The sequence below is a fragment of the Drosophila sechellia genome, chromosome X (genome assembly GCF_004382195.2).
Source record: "Drosophila sechellia strain sech25 chromosome X, ASM438219v1, whole genome shotgun sequence".
NCBI classification, from domain to species: Eukaryota; Metazoa; Arthropoda; class Insecta; order Diptera; family Drosophilidae; genus Drosophila; species Drosophila sechellia.
The window spans coordinates 6,056,267-6,074,605 of NC_045954.1; the positions used below are offsets into that span (position 1 = coordinate 6,056,267).

The 18,339-nt window shown below is 43.8% G+C and overlaps 5 protein-coding genes across 5 annotated transcripts; 4 read left to right on the forward strand and 1 right to left on the reverse strand.

Moving 5' to 3' along the window:
- Nucleotides 1-605: 605 nt before the first annotated feature.
- Nucleotides 606-2,491, forward strand: LOC6612280. Its single transcript, XM_032725572.1, has one exon. The coding sequence runs from the start codon at nt 829-831 to the stop codon at nt 1,369-1,371; it is 543 nt and encodes a 180-aa protein (XP_032581463.1). The 5' UTR covers nt 606-828; the 3' UTR covers nt 1,372-2,491.
- LOC116802166 lies at nt 1,405-2,524 on the forward strand. Its single transcript, XM_032725573.1, has one exon. It carries the CDS (start codon nt 1,432-1,434, stop codon nt 1,858-1,860), a length of 429 nt encoding a protein of 142 aa, XP_032581464.1. The 5' UTR covers nt 1,405-1,431; the 3' UTR covers nt 1,861-2,524.
- A 5,199-nt stretch (nt 2,525-7,723) lies between these two features.
- Nucleotides 7,724-11,242, forward strand: LOC6612279 (retinol dehydrogenase 12). Its single transcript, XM_002036753.2, has 3 exons — nt 7,724-7,959; nt 8,481-8,775; nt 9,580-11,242. The coding sequence occupies exon 3, from the start codon at nt 9,655-9,657 to the stop codon at nt 10,864-10,866; it is 1,212 nt and encodes a 403-aa protein (XP_002036789.1). The 5' UTR covers nt 7,724-7,959; nt 8,481-8,775; nt 9,580-9,654; the 3' UTR covers nt 10,867-11,242.
- A 3,363-nt stretch (nt 11,243-14,605) lies between these two features.
- LOC6612278 (zinc finger protein 771) lies at nt 14,606-16,763 on the forward strand. Its single transcript, XM_002036752.2, has 2 exons — nt 14,606-14,908; nt 14,966-16,763. The coding sequence occupies exon 2, from the start codon at nt 15,001-15,003 to the stop codon at nt 16,156-16,158; it is 1,158 nt and encodes a 385-aa protein (XP_002036788.1). The 5' UTR covers nt 14,606-14,908; nt 14,966-15,000; the 3' UTR covers nt 16,159-16,763.
- Nucleotides 16,764-17,129: 366 nt separating this feature from the next.
- On the reverse strand, nt 17,130-17,961 carry LOC6612277 (NADH dehydrogenase [ubiquinone] 1 alpha subcomplex subunit 13). The gene is made up of 3 exons (XM_002036751.2): nt 17,856-17,961; nt 17,684-17,800; nt 17,130-17,616 (listed from the first exon to the last, which is right to left on the reverse strand). Exons 2-3 carry the CDS (start codon nt 17,787-17,789, stop codon nt 17,258-17,260), a joined length of 465 nt encoding a protein of 154 aa, XP_002036787.1. The 5' UTR covers nt 17,790-17,800; nt 17,856-17,961; the 3' UTR covers nt 17,130-17,257.
- Nucleotides 17,962-18,339: the final 378 nt, after the last annotated feature.

An 18,339-nucleotide genomic window follows, 5' to 3' on the forward strand; every position in this document is an offset into this window, starting at 1 on the left:
ACGGACTCCTTTCTATTATCTGCATTTTTACAAGTTACTGGTTCACGAATTAATTTTGTAATAAGAGAAGTTTAACGTTGAAGATAGTTCGCGTTATGTTGCATTTATTCATTGGTTCTCATTTCGCGTTTTGGCGACACGTGTAAACGTGTTGCACTGAGCGTCACTCTCACTGCGCATGCGCGCTCTCTTTTTCTCGACGGAGAGTGAGAGCACCATGCATACACTTGCAAAAATTTTAACGGAACTAGATCAGAAAATTGTGGGTGTGATTAATTCAGTTTATTGATCAACAACATACAACTTATATAATAATAACACAATAACATAAGAAAAGTGTATTACAAATATTTGTTAAGTATTTAGTAAAATACCTACATACCTAACTAATATGTTATTAAAATGTTATACAGTGCGTATAAGTAATTAGATTGTCGAATATGTTGTAGGTAGAGTAAATATGAGTAAGTGCAACGATGCGTATGAGTAATACATTTTAAAAGAGTTTTCGCTAGCATATGCACTTACATCAGGTTCTTGTTCTCTCGCCACTCTCTCAGTGTACTCTCCCGCCAGTCGGTCAGCGTATAAGTAGAGGCGGCCACAGCGGGACGGCCTCAAAACGAACAGAGCCATCGAACGGTGAAGGTGCGCGCATCACAACTCTCCCCCGCAAAAACCAAACAGAAAAAAGTGAAGAACGAAAACCGAAAAGAAAACGAAAATACAAGAAAATCCAAGCAAAACGAGCCGAAAGACCGTTTTATTTCTTTTTGTTTTGTGTTCTGAAAGAGAGAGGAATAAGGCGAGCAGCTGAAAGTGATCGAGATGGCGTTCATGATGCCCGTGATGAAGAACAATTACGATATTTACAAGGACACGCGTTCCCGCAAAACGTCCGAATGTTCGAATGCGAGTAGTAACGGTACAACGGCTTTGGCCACCGCTCTTGGAACGCCCGCCCAGGGACAACAACAACAGCGACGCCGCAAGGTGTCCGAATGCAAGTCGGAGAGCTTCGCCACCTCACCATCGCACGGTCAACTGGGCGTGTCCTCCGCCCACCAAAGGATGCAAATGCAGCGCTGCCACAGTTCGCGCGCTTTTCCGCGCAACGCATCGCGCAGTTCGCACGGTTCGCTGCAGCAAATGGTGTCGCCCACGCGCAGTAGTCCGCCCAGCCGCTCGCACACCGCATCTGCACTGGAAAGGCAGGCGGCCGCCCAGGCAGCCGCTATTAATCAAAAGCAACAACAGTCGGCCGCTGCAGCTGCTGCTGTGGAATCTTCCAATGATTATACGAAGTTTCATTTGCGTTTGGTCGACAAGCTGCGCAAGTCGTTTCGCAAGGATAGCGGTAAGCGGTCATGAGAGCAGCGCAATCACAGCAACAACAACCAAAACTACGACAACAACAATGCCAGCAGCCGCATGGCGCTCCTTTCCATTGCCCACAACAACAACAACGACAACAACGGAGCGGGGTGGAAAGTTTGTGACGGTGCCGATGCCATTTCCAGAGGAAGATCGCCTGGAAGAGATGTGGAGGAGTGCAGTGCTGCAACGGCACTGGAAGCGTGCGCGAGATCAGCCGAAGCGGCAACACAAAGAGAACGAGAGAGAGGCATGGTCAGTCGCTTGGGGATACGCTTTCGGCGTTACTGTAGATTCCTGGCCCACTCCCCCCATGGAGGCGCTGCGCCGCCAGAGGACGAGACAGAGGCGGAGGCTAGCTCCTTGGAGCAGCTGACCGGCAGCAGAAGCAGCAGTCGCAGTCGACGACGGCGCAGCAGCAGCATTGGGAGCGCCGGCAGCCGGCTGAAGATGCGACTGCGGCGCTGCACTTCATCGCCAGGATAAGAGCGAGATGGTACTGTTGATGGTCGGAGCGACAGAGAACGAGAGAGAGGACAGACTGGAAGCGAAGTGCAGAGGAAGAGAAAGAGAAGTGCAGTGGCGTAGCCAAGAGGGAAAGGGGGTCGGGTCACAACAAAGAGTCACTTAACCTAGTTATTATTTGACCCCCGGAGAAAGGAAAGTGAGTTGGCGTACAGAGTTGTTGGTGCAAATTAAATTGGGCATAATCTACATAATCTATACCTAAATCAATTTCGGTGTACATATGCAAACTACTTAAATATCTACATATATATACAAGCTAAAGTCCCAAATGTATAATTACATTAATTATATGTATTTATGAATGCCAGGCTTCCAAATAGAATAGAGAGCATAGAACCTATCCCAAAACCCAAACCAAAACCTCTCCCAAATAATTCAAACTTTTTTTGTACCTGCGGTTTCGCGACAAGAGGAAAACAGAGAATTGCAACTGCCAATTGCATTGTATAACAAAGACCACATCAGCAACAACCCACAACAAGACAAAACACTTAGGAAAATAACAAGCAACCAGAAGAAAAGAACCACGGATTTTTACCCTTCATTTTATAATTGCATAATTACGAAGAGCAATTGACAATATACTTTTGAAAGCATTGCGAACAAAATCAAAAAAAAATCAAATAAATAGGAAAAACGAAGCAGCTGAAAACAGACTTAATATTGTATCGTATAACATATACACACATGTACTTGTAAAAAAATTATATATACAAAAATTTACCTAGATAACAGCTACTTTTAAGCAACAATTAATATTATTCGATTTTTTTTTTCTTAGCTAGTAATTTTGTAATTACACAAACATACACGGCAATCTAGAAAAGAAAAAACTCTGACAAAAAAAACCAAAATAAATAAAAAATAACGAACTATATGAAAAGAAAACCTACATATGTAATTTTATTTTGCACGCTAAAACATTTAAATGTCAGCAGAGGGAGAGACAGATAAAGAGAGAGAGAGAGAGAGAGAGAGAGTGAGAGGGAGAGGGAGGAAGAGAGCAAATTGCAGCTGCAGCCAAGTGCGCAGAAAATGCGTTTCGTGGGGGAGGGGAAGACCCCATTTCGGCCGCAATTAGACCACGCTCGCCATCCCACTCGCGCCCTTTGGCCTCTCGCTCGCACACGCTACTCTTCATGGGAATGGGAATGAGGCATGCGGAAGCAGAAGAAGCGCAGCGCGAAGAAAGGCGAAAATAGAAGAAAGAGAGAGAGAAAGAGAGAGATCAATTTGATTGCAATTCTAACGATATTACTCACATTATAAAAGAGTTTATTTTTGATAGACACTTTATACTTTATCACATGTTTGTATTTAGTTTTAGTTCTTTCCTGATGAAGTACAGAGAATGCCATAGTTAATTGGGTAGTAAATCAGACTCATTTCTTAGTTTAAGCACTTAAGGTTCCCTAGCATTGTATTTTTATACCTCTAGGGTTAGATCTCCGATCCAATGGGACTACATTTGTGCAACTTGACTGCGCAGTTGCAGAGACACAGAGTATTTGGCATGTTGCACACCGATTCGCATATACTCGAAACAGAAGTGGTATGGCGATGCTGCAACCTTGACCTTTGGACGCAGCAGCGACGAATTGAATTGCCTGAAACAATTTGGCGTGTGTCATATAGCTAAAATCTAGTGTTGTACTTGTGGGGCATTTGTGGGGATGCTTTCTATGCGACACCATGGCACACATTTCAAATCTAGGCGAAACCTATATAGAAATATTTTCATAAACATTCTGCGTTTCAATTTCAATTAGAGAATTAATCAAAAGACGATCGAGCGATGGTCCGAAATAGATGTACAACGATATATGTAGATATTTATATACATTTATTTATGTACATTTGTACGTTCTCTTTCCATTCCTTTGCCGATTTTTCAATTTAGGTTGAATGCACATAAGTGTACATAAACCCAATATCAATGGCAATAGTGCAATGCAAACACAGTTGCACTTGATTAAATATTATGAAAATATGATTCTTAGAGTTGCAGAAATATTCGCAGAGCAGTAATGAAACTTTAAACAGATTCTATCTCGTCTTAAGATAATTTGGGAAAGCAAACCCTTGAGATCCCCCGCCTCTTTGAAATCAATTGAGATATATGTATGTATGTACATATGTATCTATGGTTTGTGGATGCCTTATCTGTTTGTTCATCCCCGCAATTTGCCCAGTCAGCTGTTATCTTTTGATATTCTGGTGTTTTCTGGATCCGGTTCGAGTTGGTTAGCCAACAGATTTTCAAATTCACACGGCTGTAAAAGTCGATACGCAGTTGGACATCTAAATATCCGGCATAAATACATATAGGTACTATATCAGATAGTTTAATGACATGCATTCATAAATGTCATCTGTTTGATTTAGTGGCCCTGTCATGGTTTTTGGGGCAAATTAATGGCTGTATAATGTGCATGTGATGTCCATTTGACTTATGTACATATGTACATTACTCAGATATGAATGTGATTTCGATGATTCGTGTGTAAGGCGAGATTTGCCCGTCTTGTCATCGGTTATATCACCATTGTTGTTGACCTGCGGTTGTGCAATTCCTTTCGCCAATGTCAATCGAATGCTACATCTATCTATATACATTTCTCTTCCTACCCATAGAAATTTCCCATCTGCCGGCTTGTTTTCTCCATTGTCAGCATAAACAACACACTCGGTGCATAAACAAAACAGCAATCCAACCTAATTGTCGGGGAATATACATACTATATAGATATATCTAGTCTTGGAATTTGAGAACCCTTGATACCGATTTTGGTTAGATTCAATTTCATTCAATTTCATACAACATCTTATAGATGGAAATCTTTAGAACTATTAAATATTATGTTTGGATAATATTCCATGTACATAATAAGCTTAACTTTTGTTGCAGATATTATTAATATTAGTAGTGATTTATAGTATATTCTAAGCAGGGTCCTTACATCATTTTACATCATTTTGTTATTCTTTTCTTTTTTTCCCGCTTCTTGGTTTTCCCTGGTTCTTCTACAAAAAATATCTGTTTTTGCTACTGTGAGGTTTTTCTGTTCCCCACGTTTCGATCTTTTTTTATTCGCTGATTTACGAATCACTTGAAGACAAGTGACAGGCGGTTTAAAAAAAAGGTGGTGGGGGCATGGGAATGGGTGGGGAAACTATTGTGTTTCTATGTTTATGCCAATGCAACAGGTTTTTATTGGAATTAACCCCCTGCAGCCCCACTGCCCCGCCATTCTTTTTTTTCCATTGTTTTAACCTTTTTTCGTTTTTGAGCTGTGCGCGTGCCGCATTCAACGTGATGCTGAATTGAACATTTATTGAACAATTTCCAGTTCGATCCTCTTATAAGCGCGAAACAATGACGCCAGCAATGTGTGTGTTGTGCTGATTAACCCCTGGTTGCCCCATTCCCGCCACCAAGCAATGAGTAATTTGATTACGTGGGTTCCGTTTTTGCGGTTGGTCAGTTCAGTGATTATCTAATTGCAGAGTGTAACACCGAGAATTTTTCTATTATGAATTTGCATTACTCAATGCTTTGATTACCCTTTGACTGACAATTTGTCTCATTTTTTTTATATACAATAACGAAAAGGATCAAAAATAAGCATACAAGGAAAGGAGTTTTCATTAGAATGTTTCAACAACAAGTTGCCCCCTGCGTTGATAGTCGTTGTTTACGTTTCGCGTGTTTTAATCTTTTGGCAGCCCCCATTGTTTACCCCGATCTGTTGTTTAGCCCAAGATCAAGGTGATGTTGCCTAACCCGAATTGCATTGACGTCACCACATCTGGCCCAGAGGACCAACTAACGTGGCTTATCCTGATGCCAGGGGTCAGGGGTGAGTTGACATTCGTTTTCATTTATTCACTGTTTTTTATTTTTGTTGGCGTGGCCGACAACTGTCAACGGGAATTAGCGACAAACTGACGACAGCAAAATGGACGGAAAGTGGAGAACGAGATAAGCGCACTTAAGTGTAACCAACGAGGATAATACGTAACGTACGAGTCGTGAGAATTAAATACAATTTACATAGAATATGCATTCTATGACCATATTTATTTTTTTATTAAATTTATATTAATAAAAAATATACGCACATTACTTTTGCTCAAATTTTATGTTTCCTGTATTGCTTAATGTTGCTTCTCTGCTTAATCTGAATCTAAGACTAAGATAAATCATTTCAATATGAAAACCCACAGTCACGCGCCGCTTTCCTTTTTTTGTTCACTCAATCGAAATTAATGTGACTCAATCAGGAATCGAATTAATGTTCTCAATTGAACAAACCGGCCAAGAACGAACAAAAAAAAAATCGCCCATCTGCATTGTCAGTGGAAAATTCCCAAAATCTCGCTAGAAAGGGACGGCGAAAGAGAGCAAGGATTACGGGGGGCGTTGCAGGGGGTGTGGCCGGAGGCAAAGGGCACAGCTTTCGCTCTGCTCATCGATTAAACAACGCGAATGAGCAGGGCGAGGAAAAGGACGCGAAAAGGACCCGTTATCCTGACCTAGTCAAAGTTCGCCTCTCTCGCGCTCTCTCGAGCGCAGTGACATTTACTCTATTGCCTGCTCTCCTGTTCTCGCTCTCTTTTTCTCTCGCCATATGCGTAGAGTGGGTGGCCCACAAGGGGGCTTCCCACCCTAGCCCTTTCGCAAAGTTCAAACCCATTACAGTTATTTAATTATTGCATGTCAAAAGTGCATGTTTTAGTATGCGCTAATTCATTTACCTGTGCATTTATTTGATTATCCAGTATACATGGACAAAAAGTCGTGTAACTAAATGAATTTAGCAAGCTTTTTGCTTTTACAGTGTAAAATCGACCAGTGCATTAGTTTAAAAAGGTCAAAACACCACTGATTGCCGATCGTGTGTGCCGGGCCATCTTGTGTGGAACCTAAATTGTGTATGACTTTTGCAGCCGATAAGAACTGTAGATAAGCCGCTGAACGAGATCCTCTATAAAAAGTAGAGATGCTTAAGCATACTCTCACTGTGCTATTTAAAGGCAGACAGACGGGCACATCTCTAAAAAATAAGGCGTTCTGCTTGAAATACTTATACCAAAATATCGCTTGAAAGTGAGTAAATAAGTTCTGAAGTTCTGAATATACGGATACAATACACCCCACAAGAAATTGTTTCAACCACACCCATGCCAATCCTGTTATCCGGTTTCCTCTCTGTTCTGAATTCCTACCCCATCATCCCCACCACTTTCCCACTCTCCTGCTGAACTTTTTCTTCTGATTTTCTGAAACGTGTGAGCCAGCACGTAGCCAAAAAAGCTGAAAAGGGGGGGAAATGTAAGCCGGTTTTGGTCCCGTGACCCCTGCGACTTGCCTTTTGGCCCGTGTCAAGGACATTCACCCGTATCCAGCCTTTGATTAACGGCATTTATCGATTTCCGTCCTGCTTCCATTTCCATGTGACACTTTCCGGCGTTTTCATTGTTTGCCATTACAGTCAAAGTGCAGGTTTTGAGTGCAAATATAATTGCCCAGGTGAAAATGAATATTACAACGTTTTGGCCTTGGCTTCAACGCGGAGTCAGTGATCCTCCCACCTCGACTAGCCCCCCTTGCCCGCACACCAAACTTGTTGTTGTCTCGTTTACACATAAAAACAGCACCTTTGGTTAAATTTACGTATTTACAACTATTTTTACAAATGGAAATTTTGCCAATCTGGCTTAATTTCTTGGTAAATATTGGATATATTCATATTAATTGAAATAATTAGTTTAAATTGATCATTTTAGAACCAACATCGTTTTCTTGCCGTGCACTTAATCGCCTTGTCTATTTAAGCGATTCGAAAACAAAAACGTGCTACGAATTGGAATGCGAAAGGAGAGATAGAGAGACGAAGCGAAAGAGAAGAAGAAGACCGTAAAAGGCATCGAAGCGAGCGCGGCTTAAGAACGTGTGAGCAAAACAAACGGGCCGAGGGAAAAGAGAAAAAACAAACGTTTCAAGTGAAAGTCGAACACAAAAACAGAAAAGGAGAAGGCGAACAGAGCAAATTGGTAAGAAATTAAATTGAAGCCAAGCCAAGTTGCTCTTCTTTGGTATGTTGGCCACAACAACAACAACAACCAGCGACTGCGACGCCGACTGAGAGCCACTGTAACCAATTAGGGTGAACCTTAATAGGCTGATTGAGAAAATACGTCACACATAATATATATTACTCATACGACCCGTAGCCCCTTCTGAAATAATATCTCTAAAAATTAAATCCTAAAAACATGTAAATATGCATAAGCAATACATTTCGAGACCATAGTGCAGTTAAGTCTCTGTAAAAGTATGCAACTGAAGTTGGCAACACTGCGTATGAGTGATTACTAATACGCATAGGTTCCGTCATTCCTTTTAGCACTCCTTTCTAAATAAATTCCTTTTTGTGATGTTTATTATCATCACCCAAGCAACATAATATGTAATTTACCTACACAAAGATGGCAATCAGGTCCACCCTAGTGCATATGCAACGGCGGCAGAGGCAGCATGTTAATAACAGACGCCTCGGAATAATTTTTTTCAGGTTATTTCTGACGCGTTAACACGGCTCGGAACCGCTGGATGTCGAAGTCAGGCGCTGAGCAATTGGACTCCACCGCAGTCAGTTGGCCAAGATCGCGCGAGAGGCTTAGACACACGGAGGCAGTGGCCCAGTAACTAGACTTTCCCGTACTAGATCACACGTACTAACTGATCGAGCAAATATAGTCGGCCGCCCATGGGAAATGTGCGAAATCGCCACCTGACTGACATCCCCCCAAAAAGTTGTTAGTTGATACTATTACAGCACTAAAAAAAAAACATATCTTTTCATACGGGTAAGTCTTTGGTGGACTAACGAATCTTTAAATTGTCTTTTTCTTAGGAAACTAGAACATTTCTTCAGTGCTATGTACAAAAATCGAATGGAATTTCCATTTTGATAAATCAATAACTTATTTGGCCGAAGGAAAAAGTTCAGGTGTTAATTCCATTACCATAGAGAAAGTTCTTTTGGCTAGAAATTTGACCGACTTGCACACATTCCCTTAATTCAATTATATTTGAATAATTAAGATAGTTTTAGGTTTCTATAAAAACTCAAAACAAGGCCAGCTTAATGTTAATTAAATGAAATGAATTCTCGCGCACTCAACATTCCAATGCATAAACGATCATTGGAATTGAATACAATCTAGCTTAGAATAGTTTATGAATTTGTAATTCGGTCTGGAGAGCAATTACTCATTAAGTTTCCAATACCAACCGGTACCCAAAGTCTAAGCGCTCAATTTGATTGAGCCATTTTAAAAAATGCCCGATTCTAGACAGAATTGTAATGCTATGAAACCTAACGACTTTTAAACCCAAAATGATTTGCCAGCAACGAGCAATTTAAGTGAATTACGAGAAACCAGTTGCTCAGTTGCTCAGGTGCAAAACCACTCGAGATTTCGGGGTCAGGGGGGCCTTCAACTTGCTCACCTAACCGATCCCTCCCCGTCCCTCCCCGCCGGTGGTAATCGTCGCCTCTTGACTTATTTCTTTTGTACCCTACCCCTTTTTCGCTTTTAATGGGTTAACTTACAACTTTCTTTTCCTCCCTCTCTCTCTTTCTCTCTTACTCTCTTACTCTCTTGTAGAATTCGACTAAAGCGGAAAAGAACAGTGCCGGGAGAAACCAGAGATTCAGTATCGAATCCATCGCTTAGCCAGCTATGTCGGAGGCTGCCACGCCCCCAGGATCAGTGCCAGGAACAGTATTCCCACCTGGTTTCGATCCCGTCGCCGAATCGGTGGAGAAGACCCTCTGCTTCCGGGGTTTCTGGGCCTGGGCCGTGTTGATACTGTTGATTGCCCTGGGCATATCGCTCTTCATGTGGCTGCTGCGCAAGTGCATCCAGGGACCGGCCTACCGGAAGGCCAATCGCATCGATGGCAAGGTGGTCATCGTCACCGGCTGCAACACGGGCATTGGCAAGGAGACGGTCCTCGAGTTGGCCAAGCGGGGTGCCCGCGTCTACATGGCCTGTCGGGATCCCGGACGGTGTGAGGCCGCACGCCTGGATATCATGGATCGCAGTCGCAACCAGCAGCTCTTCAATCGCACCCTCGATCTGGGCTCCCTGCAGTCGGTGAGGAATTTCGTGGAGCGCTTCAAGGCGGAGGAATCCCGGCTGGATATACTGATCAATAATGCCGGCATTATGGCCTGTCCCAGGACCCTCACAGCCGATGGCTATGAGCAGCAGTTCGGTGTCAATCATCTGGGACACTTTCTGCTCACGAATCTGCTGCTGGATCGCCTGAAGCACAGCTCGCCCAGTCGCATTGTGGTGGTTAGTTCGGCGGCACATCTCTTTGGGCGAATCAACCGCGAGGATCTGATGAGCGAGAAGAACTACGGCAAGTTCTTTGGGGCGTACAGTCAGTCCAAGCTGGCCAACATCCTGTTCACTCTCAAGCTCAGCAACATCCTCAAAGGCACCGGCGTAACGGTGAACTGTTGTCATCCGGGCGTGGTGCGCACCGAGCTCAATCGCCACTTTGCCGGTCCCGGTTGGATGAAGAGCGTCCTGCAGACGGGCTCGCTGTACTTCTTCAAGACACCCAAGGCGGGTGCCCAGACCTCGCTGAGATTGGCGCTGGATCCGCAGTTGGAGAGCTCCACTGGTGGCTACTACTCGGACTGCATGCGCTGGCCATTGGTTCCGTGGGCCCGGAATATGCAGACCGCCGACTGGTTGTGGCGGGAGAGCGAGAAGCTGGTGGGTCTGCCACCGCTGGAGCCACCTCCACCTGGCCAGAGCCCCACCCAGAATGGCAATGGCACTCAAAACGGCATTGGTAGTTCCAGTGCCAGTGCCACTGCCAATCCCGCTTCAGGGGAAATGCAATCCGTGGAAACGGTCGTGGTCAATCGTTCGTAGTCGTGGTCAGAGTCCTTCATTGGAGTGCAGACCTTGCTCTTAAGTAAATTCCCTGTAATATGGCGTGCTTGAGTACCCTTGGGAATACCCAGTGCGGAATGAGGCCGATTCGGGTCTGATTTATAGAGATATATAATAGTATATTATATATTTTTGATTTTCACATGAGATTATTGAAAGAATTCGGTTCTTGAAATTGTATAATCCACATTCTATATTAATTAACTATGCTGAAATTGCTAATTTCCCAGGGTATTTGAGTATTCGGTCAATCGAAGTTTGCTTTGCATACTCTCTTGTTTTTTTTTTTTGTCGCTCTCGTTCTGTACATAATTTTAAGGAAAAGAAAACCCATTAAAATAAAAGTTAAACCTGACATGCAATCCTGTTTTGGACTCTCCTCTTTCTGTTGCTCTCTACCTTCCTGTAAAACCCCTCTCCCCCCTCTCTCTTTCAGAGCAACAAAAAGAAAGAGCAAGAACGAAACAATAACAATCAGCATAAAGCGAACAATTTACGACAACAAAGCGAAATCAATGGAAACGCTGACTGCGGTGCTGCATCCTCAGCTGCAGCGGTCGCTGCCACTGCACTTTCGTGTGTGAGCGAGATGGCGTGGGGTGGAGAGGAGGCGTAGGGGGAGAGCAAGAGCGTGAGTAGGTGAGGTGAGTAAGCCCGGTGAGTGGGAGAGTGAGTGAGTCAGTCAGTCAAGTCAGTCAGTCGCTCTGCTTTCTGCTGCAGTGGGCGAAACAGTGAAATAATAAACAGAAGTAATATTAATTAAAAATAGAATTTCCAGCTTGAAAGAAGCAAAACCTATAAATAAATTTTCCAAGACATCAACGATATTCGAGCAAGTGCAACCACTGTGCACTTGTTCGCTGATCCACATTAACCATTAGCATTAACGAAAATCACATAAAACCATATAGTGAGCAAGCGAGCGAGCGAGAGCTAGGTGCCGCCCAGGTGCGAGCGAGAGCGCAGCTGTGCAATTAAACCCATGCAGGCCCAAGGGGGTCGTTCTGGTGTGCTGCCAATCGGGGTGTGCCAAAAAAGTGAAAATCACAGAGTCGATCAATTAGACCCGGCAAATCTGAATGTAACGATGAAATTAATGCACTTTTAATGGGCTCGCTCTGAACAATTACTTACCTACTTTTGAAGCACATTTAACAACATTTATGATGATCCAAAGTTTTCATTCAGTGGCGTACGTATGTATTTGCCAACCATATTTTGGGATATTACTTGTTTTTGCTGTAATTTTCAACTAATTATATCACAATGCCAAAAAGTCTTGGTTCAAATGCACATATGTATTCCGTATTGTAATAAAATATAATAATAATATAATATATATTCAATTGGGTTCTTCTGGGGTTAAGTGAAGCCGCTTCAATTACACGAAAAATTGCAATGGAAATTTCCACTCGGGAATGACTGTCTTTTGATTGCGTACTGCCCCCCTTTCGTCAACCAGCCAAGCGCCCCAAAACACCCCCAAATCATACAATTCCCCCCCCCCCCCCGAACAGCTGTTGCATTGACTGAAATCCCGGCGCCAAGTGAATTTGATCGATAAGACGCGCAAAATGAAAGGCGGGAAGTGCGGTGAAAACTTTTGTGAAATGACGAAATAGCGGGAAAATGCTTGAACAAAAAAAAATGTATGTAATTTGAGCGGTTGAGGAGGGGTAATAAATAAAAATTGAAACAGGTGTTCTGCCAAAAGGGACTATTACTACATTAATGCCACCAAAATACTATCGCATTTCATTTAACCAAATTTCAGGGTTTTTCCAGTAACTACTACTAGCATTTGGCTGCTTTTCATTTAAGAAAAAGGGTGGGTAAGGAGCTGTCAATCAATTTTAGTCAATCACTCAGTCAATCATCATGGGAAAGCAATTTAAAACTGATAGTAAATATGAAATACTTTTGAATAATGTATTGTAGTTGATATGGGAAATATTTGATATTTTCCATGTGTTTTATATTTGATTTCTTTGAATATTTTAAGTAGTCATAACATTAATAAGCCAAACTGAGAGCTTCTCGAAAGCACGTTTTCGGATAAAACGGGTATTCAACCCAGTGTTTCCCTTCATACTTGAAATTCAAATCGATTCGACGAAACTTTTGCTTACGTATAAACTTCGCATAAGTATTGCTATAGCATCTCGATACGCTTCCAGCTCAAGTTTCCGATTTCTGCAGACTGTGGAAATTTGTAGAACTGCAAAGTTTCACTGGAAGCGGCGCGATAAGCCGAAAGTATAACCTACCACAATATCCTTATCAGCCAATACAATACATGTTCCTTTGACAAAAAAAATACACGTCATATTTGTACGATTAAATCCACCGTATTCAACTTGAGATTCCCCATAACTCTTACAATATGAAATATAAACTTCTTTGTAAGCCGTAATTTATTCTGATGCAATTTGTAGGTGGCACTCATTCATCTGGATGAAAACGTGATTGCCACGTTGGGCTCAATCAGTCACAGATTCGCATTTACATACATACTATACATATATCTACATACATATACTTTTTACCCACTCCAGCGATCAGAAATTGATGATTGGATGGGCAGCGGAACCCCCATGTAGTAATAAATACAGAACTTTGGAATTTTGTACCCTCCACTGACGCAATTGACTTCGGATACTTAGATTGCAATCTTGGTGCTCAAGTGATGGTGCGTCATTAACCCTTTTCCACTCCACGTAACTATTTTTGTTTACGCAGATACTTCAGAACCTTAAATGCCGGTATCTTTGAACTAAAACTAGATGATTGTTCTATCTGATTTCACAATAATGTAAAATATTACATATTATAATCAGTACAAATCAGTGTACAAATTTTAAAAGTATTCAGAAGTCTTGCATGCTTTTTAAAATAATGTAATGTAAGATAAATATTAAGCTATTCGGATAAATATAGCTAGGTAAATAGTAGTTAGAGGGTTAACGAAGCAAAAACTTTCCATTCATGGGAATTCGCTGAATGATCTTCAATTGGCGAACGGCTGAGTCAGTTACGAGCTTTTCCGACAGCGCCGATCGCTCGTCAATCGGTGATAATTGGTTCAAGGTCGTTTTTGTTGGTGGGGGGTTGGGGGTCGTAAATAGAAATGCCGTGAAAAACAAAAGAAACTCTAAGTGCAATTCCACATATAGCAGCACTAATTTTAGATTTGCTGAGACGCTGGCAAATTTTTTAGTGACCATTGAGCAGCCGAAAGCAGAAATTGCTTGGCGACGTGACAAATGCAGTGGCGAAAATAATCTCGCCCATTTCCCTGACATCTTCCTCACGACAGGGCACGTCTTGATGTCTCGAAATCGCTGAAAATACAATGGGATAAGGGTCAAAAGGGGGTTCACCCAGCAGTAGTTTCATTCCCATGCGGCTTATATACGTATCACAGGCATTAAATGTTCGGCCTGGCTTACATCCATTACGTTTTCTACATACGAATACATCCCAATATCAATAAAAACGTATTTTGACAATAAAGTAAATCTAGAATTACATTTTTTGAGTTTTTTTAATTTAAAAAACGTTTAAATGCGCGCCAAACGGCCGGCGTTGCCAGCTTGTCGGAAGCTACCGATAATAGAGCCGATTACAGTGCCGATAAACGACGGTCATCGGGAAATACCAAATGTGAGAAACGTACTAAAAAATCGCTGACGCGGCGGGCCAGACCGCATGCAGCTCCACTTCCAGTGTCCACCATCTTGGCCGAAGTTGCCACAAAAGTAGAATCGTGACGGACGGCAAATAATTGCAAAACGCATAGTGTTGACTATTGTGGAAAAAACCCATAGCGAAAGGCCGCCAAAAAGAAGTTGGCAACAAAGCAGGCGGGGATTGGATACCGATTCCAGCTGGGCCACAAGGTGCTCGAATTTGATTTCAATTTCGATTCCAGCCGTCAGACAGAGACAGCGCGTCAGCAGAGTGCGAGAGGGAGAGGCAAGGGCAGAGCAGAGTTGTCGCCGGGAAGAATCATATTGTCGAAGTAAGAAAATCAAAGCCTACTGTGAAATCAATCGAACTTCAGATTTTGCCGAAACAGGTCGCAAGTGATCGCTTATTCAAAGCCAACTCGATATGAATGCCAAGCGCGTGAAGTATTCCATGGTGAAGGAGGAGGTAGTGCCCGTGCTTATCGAGCAAGAGACCGAGGTGGATCCCGAGGAGGAGCCGGAGGAGGAGCCCGAGGATGACGAGGAGCACGTTCAAGACGACGACGGTCAGGAGACGCAGTATACGTATGCCTATACCACCGGCGACGACGATGACACCGAAACTGCGGTAGTGACCCTAAGCGATCGCGACCACGAGGCGCTGGTCAACGCCGAGGAGGTAATTATTGATGAGAACGGTCACGCGGTGACCCTGCAGGAGCTGGTCGAGAACAGCACTGTCGAGGAGGTGGAGACCATCGAACAGGGCGATGGCACACACACCATCCTTCATATTGTGCCCAATATTCATGGCGAGGAGGTCGAGGAGGATGAAGAGCTCGAGGATGGCGAGGAGATTGAGAATGACGATGAGATTGTCACCGTCGACCACGAAGGCGCCGAACTGGAAGTTGAAGATGACGAGGTGGGCTCTATTGTGTTCGAGAGTACCATCGACCACGCCGAACAAGATCCGTATGGTCGCAACAAGACCTTCTACTGCCCCAATTGCGGCAATTGCTACAGCGCCGCCGGCTCCCTGAAGCTTCACATGCGCGCCTGCCTGCGCCAGAGGAACGAGATCTCCAGCGATGAACGCAAGTGCAAGGTGTGCAGCAAGGTCTTCAACTCGGTTGCCTACCTCAAGGAGCATATGATGCGGCACACGGGCGAGCAGCCCTTCCGCTGCCCCCGCTGCTATCGCAAGTTCGTCGAGGAGGGCAAGTATACCGCCCACATGGAGTCGCACAAGCACCAGGACAAGCTCGAGGCTGAAGCGGTGGCCCTGGCCGCCCAGCACGGCGGCAAGAAGGTGGTCGTCAAGGAGTTCCAGTGCGCCTTCTGCTCGCAGAATTTCACCGTCGTCTTCGATGTTGGCCAGGTGAAGCGACGCTATGCCTGCGACGCCTGCCGCGATAAGTACTCTAATGCGGAGGCACTGCGCCAGCACAAGCAGCAAGTGGAGGAGAAGCGCGAGTTCAGCTGCGTGCGCTGCGGCCGCAAGTTCGTTTTCGAGGGCTTCCTCCAGCGCCATCTGCCCACCTGCGATGGCAGCATCAAGCGTCGAAGGGACATGAAGTAGAGGCGGCCACAACGTGATGAGCACTGGCGGCGTCGGCAGCAGCTGGAGCCGGCGCGTGAGGAGCAGGAGTCGCCGCCGCCAGTGCGTTACGTTGTTATCAAGCAGGAGTACATAGATGAGGAGCAGTAGGATTAGCTGGAGCACGAGCTAGTTTCTAATGGTTCGCCCATGCAGAACCCAGACGCTAGCCGCCAGGAGGAGCCAAGAGGAGCAGCTGCTGTTTATCAACACGCAAAAACAAATCCACACCCTTTTTGTTTTGGGAGCCCCAACTGGGGCCACTATCGTCAAGCGATTCCAAAGGAAGGGTTTATCTTTTACCTAAATGTATACAAATACACACACACACCGTTGTTTATATTATAATTTCAGGCCAGCTCTGCGGTTCACAATTGAAGATAAAAGCAGAATCAGCAGACGTTGGACACAGACGGATGTCGATCATGGCCAATGTATAGAATATATATTACTTACTTTTAATTACGACTACTTAATGTTAGAGCTCACGATCACCCGCTATTGTGTAATAACCCGAAACTTCAGATACTGACACACAAAACGAGCGTCAAATCGATGTTGAATTCAATAAAAAATAAAAATAAAATCAATCGAGAATGTTTTTCAGTTGTGCAAGATTCCTTCATTGCTATTTTAATAATCCCTATTGAATCATAAGCATTTCTTAGTGTTTTATGTGGTGGATTTATTGTATTGTTTGTTTTTTTTTTACTAAACGCTAACTATGCATTCTTTGTGAGAAGCAGCATATTTTCAATTAAATTTTAATTTGTGTGTGTCCCCAGCAACTGGGATTCCCCGCTGTTGGGGCCACCAAATCCATCTAATTTGGCCATTTTTGAGCACTGCCCATGGGCTGTTTTGCAGCTGGACGGCAACGCCCCCGTTCGGAAAAACCTCTGGCTACCTCGGTGGTCCAGCACAGGATTTGGATTAAACAGAGACAAAGAGAATCGGTATTTCAGCCAATCTGATCTGACATTATAATTGGTCGATACTTTCTTTTTTGGCGCTTAGGCGGATGATCTACAAACAAAAAGGTGCGGGCTTAGGCATTAACTAATCCATTAACTAGGCCGATTTAGGACCAGAGCTTCAAGTGGGCACGTTTGGCGTACGACTTCCAGTCGGAGTGGGCGTAGAACTCCTTGAAAATGGGCGTGACCAGGGTATCCTCGGGCAGGGTCTTGAAAACGGGCTCACCATACCAGGTGCCCACCTCCCAGCCGGGCACGTTCTTCATCAGCTCGGCCTCCTCGTCCCGATTGCGTCGCAACTGGCGCAGGAATTCGCGATCCCGCTCGGCGACCAAAATGGGAAAGATGACATTCTGTGCAGAACGCATCTCGATCTCGTCGCGCTTCACCTTCTTGGCGGTCAAGTAGTAGATTCCCAGGCCAACGGTTGTCACAACCACATAGGTGCCGATGGTGGTGAAGCCTGCCAAGGGATTGATATAGTTACGAGCACATATATGAGTAGATCAATCGGGTTTGGAGATGCTCACCTGTGAAGTAGCTCTTTGGTGGCACGCGGGCAAAGGGGATCTTCTTGTAGCCACCCGGCGGTGGAAGGTCCTGTTTCGGGGGACAATGCGGCACGGCCGTCGCCATGGTGACTCCTCCTGTGGGACAATGTATATATCAGTCGGCTATTTGGCCGGTAATCCAGAGACTTACGCTCAGATAAAGGGAAAAAATCTGTTGAATTGTCAAAAAAATGACGTTTTTTGCATAACACCAAGGCAGTGTGACCTGACTTGGGGCAGGGTAAAATACCAAGTAGTGACGAAAATATACCAAAATGTGGCGCGAATACCAGAAGATCTGCAAGCGCAGTTGAAAAATATTTCCTAACGTGAAAAGTTGAGTCAATTTATTTGATTTTTATTATTTTATTATAGGAAGACAAACACAAACTTTTCTCACAACAAGTCACAGTAGAACGTGCAAACGATTATACAGTATTACAGTATATACAGTATTCCGAGCTGCTTGATACCATCCCTATTTTTATCGCACTCGCTTTCCTGTCAAAATAAATTTTTGTTTTCTATATCATTAGCTTTCACAATCTCAAAATCAAGAGGAAAAGCGAAGTAGAAATTTCGAAATATCTTATATATTTGCAGCTAAAAGTAGTAATGTTCGTCCGCCGCTTCGG

Bases quoted from the DNA above. Each gene is read 5' to 3' on its own strand.
- LOC6612280 (XM_032725572.1), top strand. From the start codon at position 829: ATGGCGTTCATGATGCCCGTGATGAAGAACAATTACGATATTTACAAG.
- LOC116802166 (XM_032725573.1), top strand. From the start codon at position 1,432: ATGGCGCTCCTTTCCATTGCCCACAACAACAACAACGACAACAACGGA.
- LOC6612279 (XM_002036753.2), top strand. From the start codon at position 9,655: ATGTCGGAGGCTGCCACGCCCCCAGGATCAGTGCCAGGAACAGTATTC.
- LOC6612278 (XM_002036752.2), top strand. From the start codon at position 15,001: ATGAATGCCAAGCGCGTGAAGTATTCCATGGTGAAGGAGGAGGTAGTG.
- LOC6612277 (XM_002036751.2), bottom strand. From the start codon at position 17,789: ATGGCGACGGCCGTGCCGCATTGTCCCCCGAAACAGGACCTTCCACCG. The intron at 17,617-17,683 runs GTGAGCATCTCC...ATCCCTTGGCAG, and splicing joins ACCAAAGAGCTACTTCACAG to GCTTCACCACCATCGGCACC.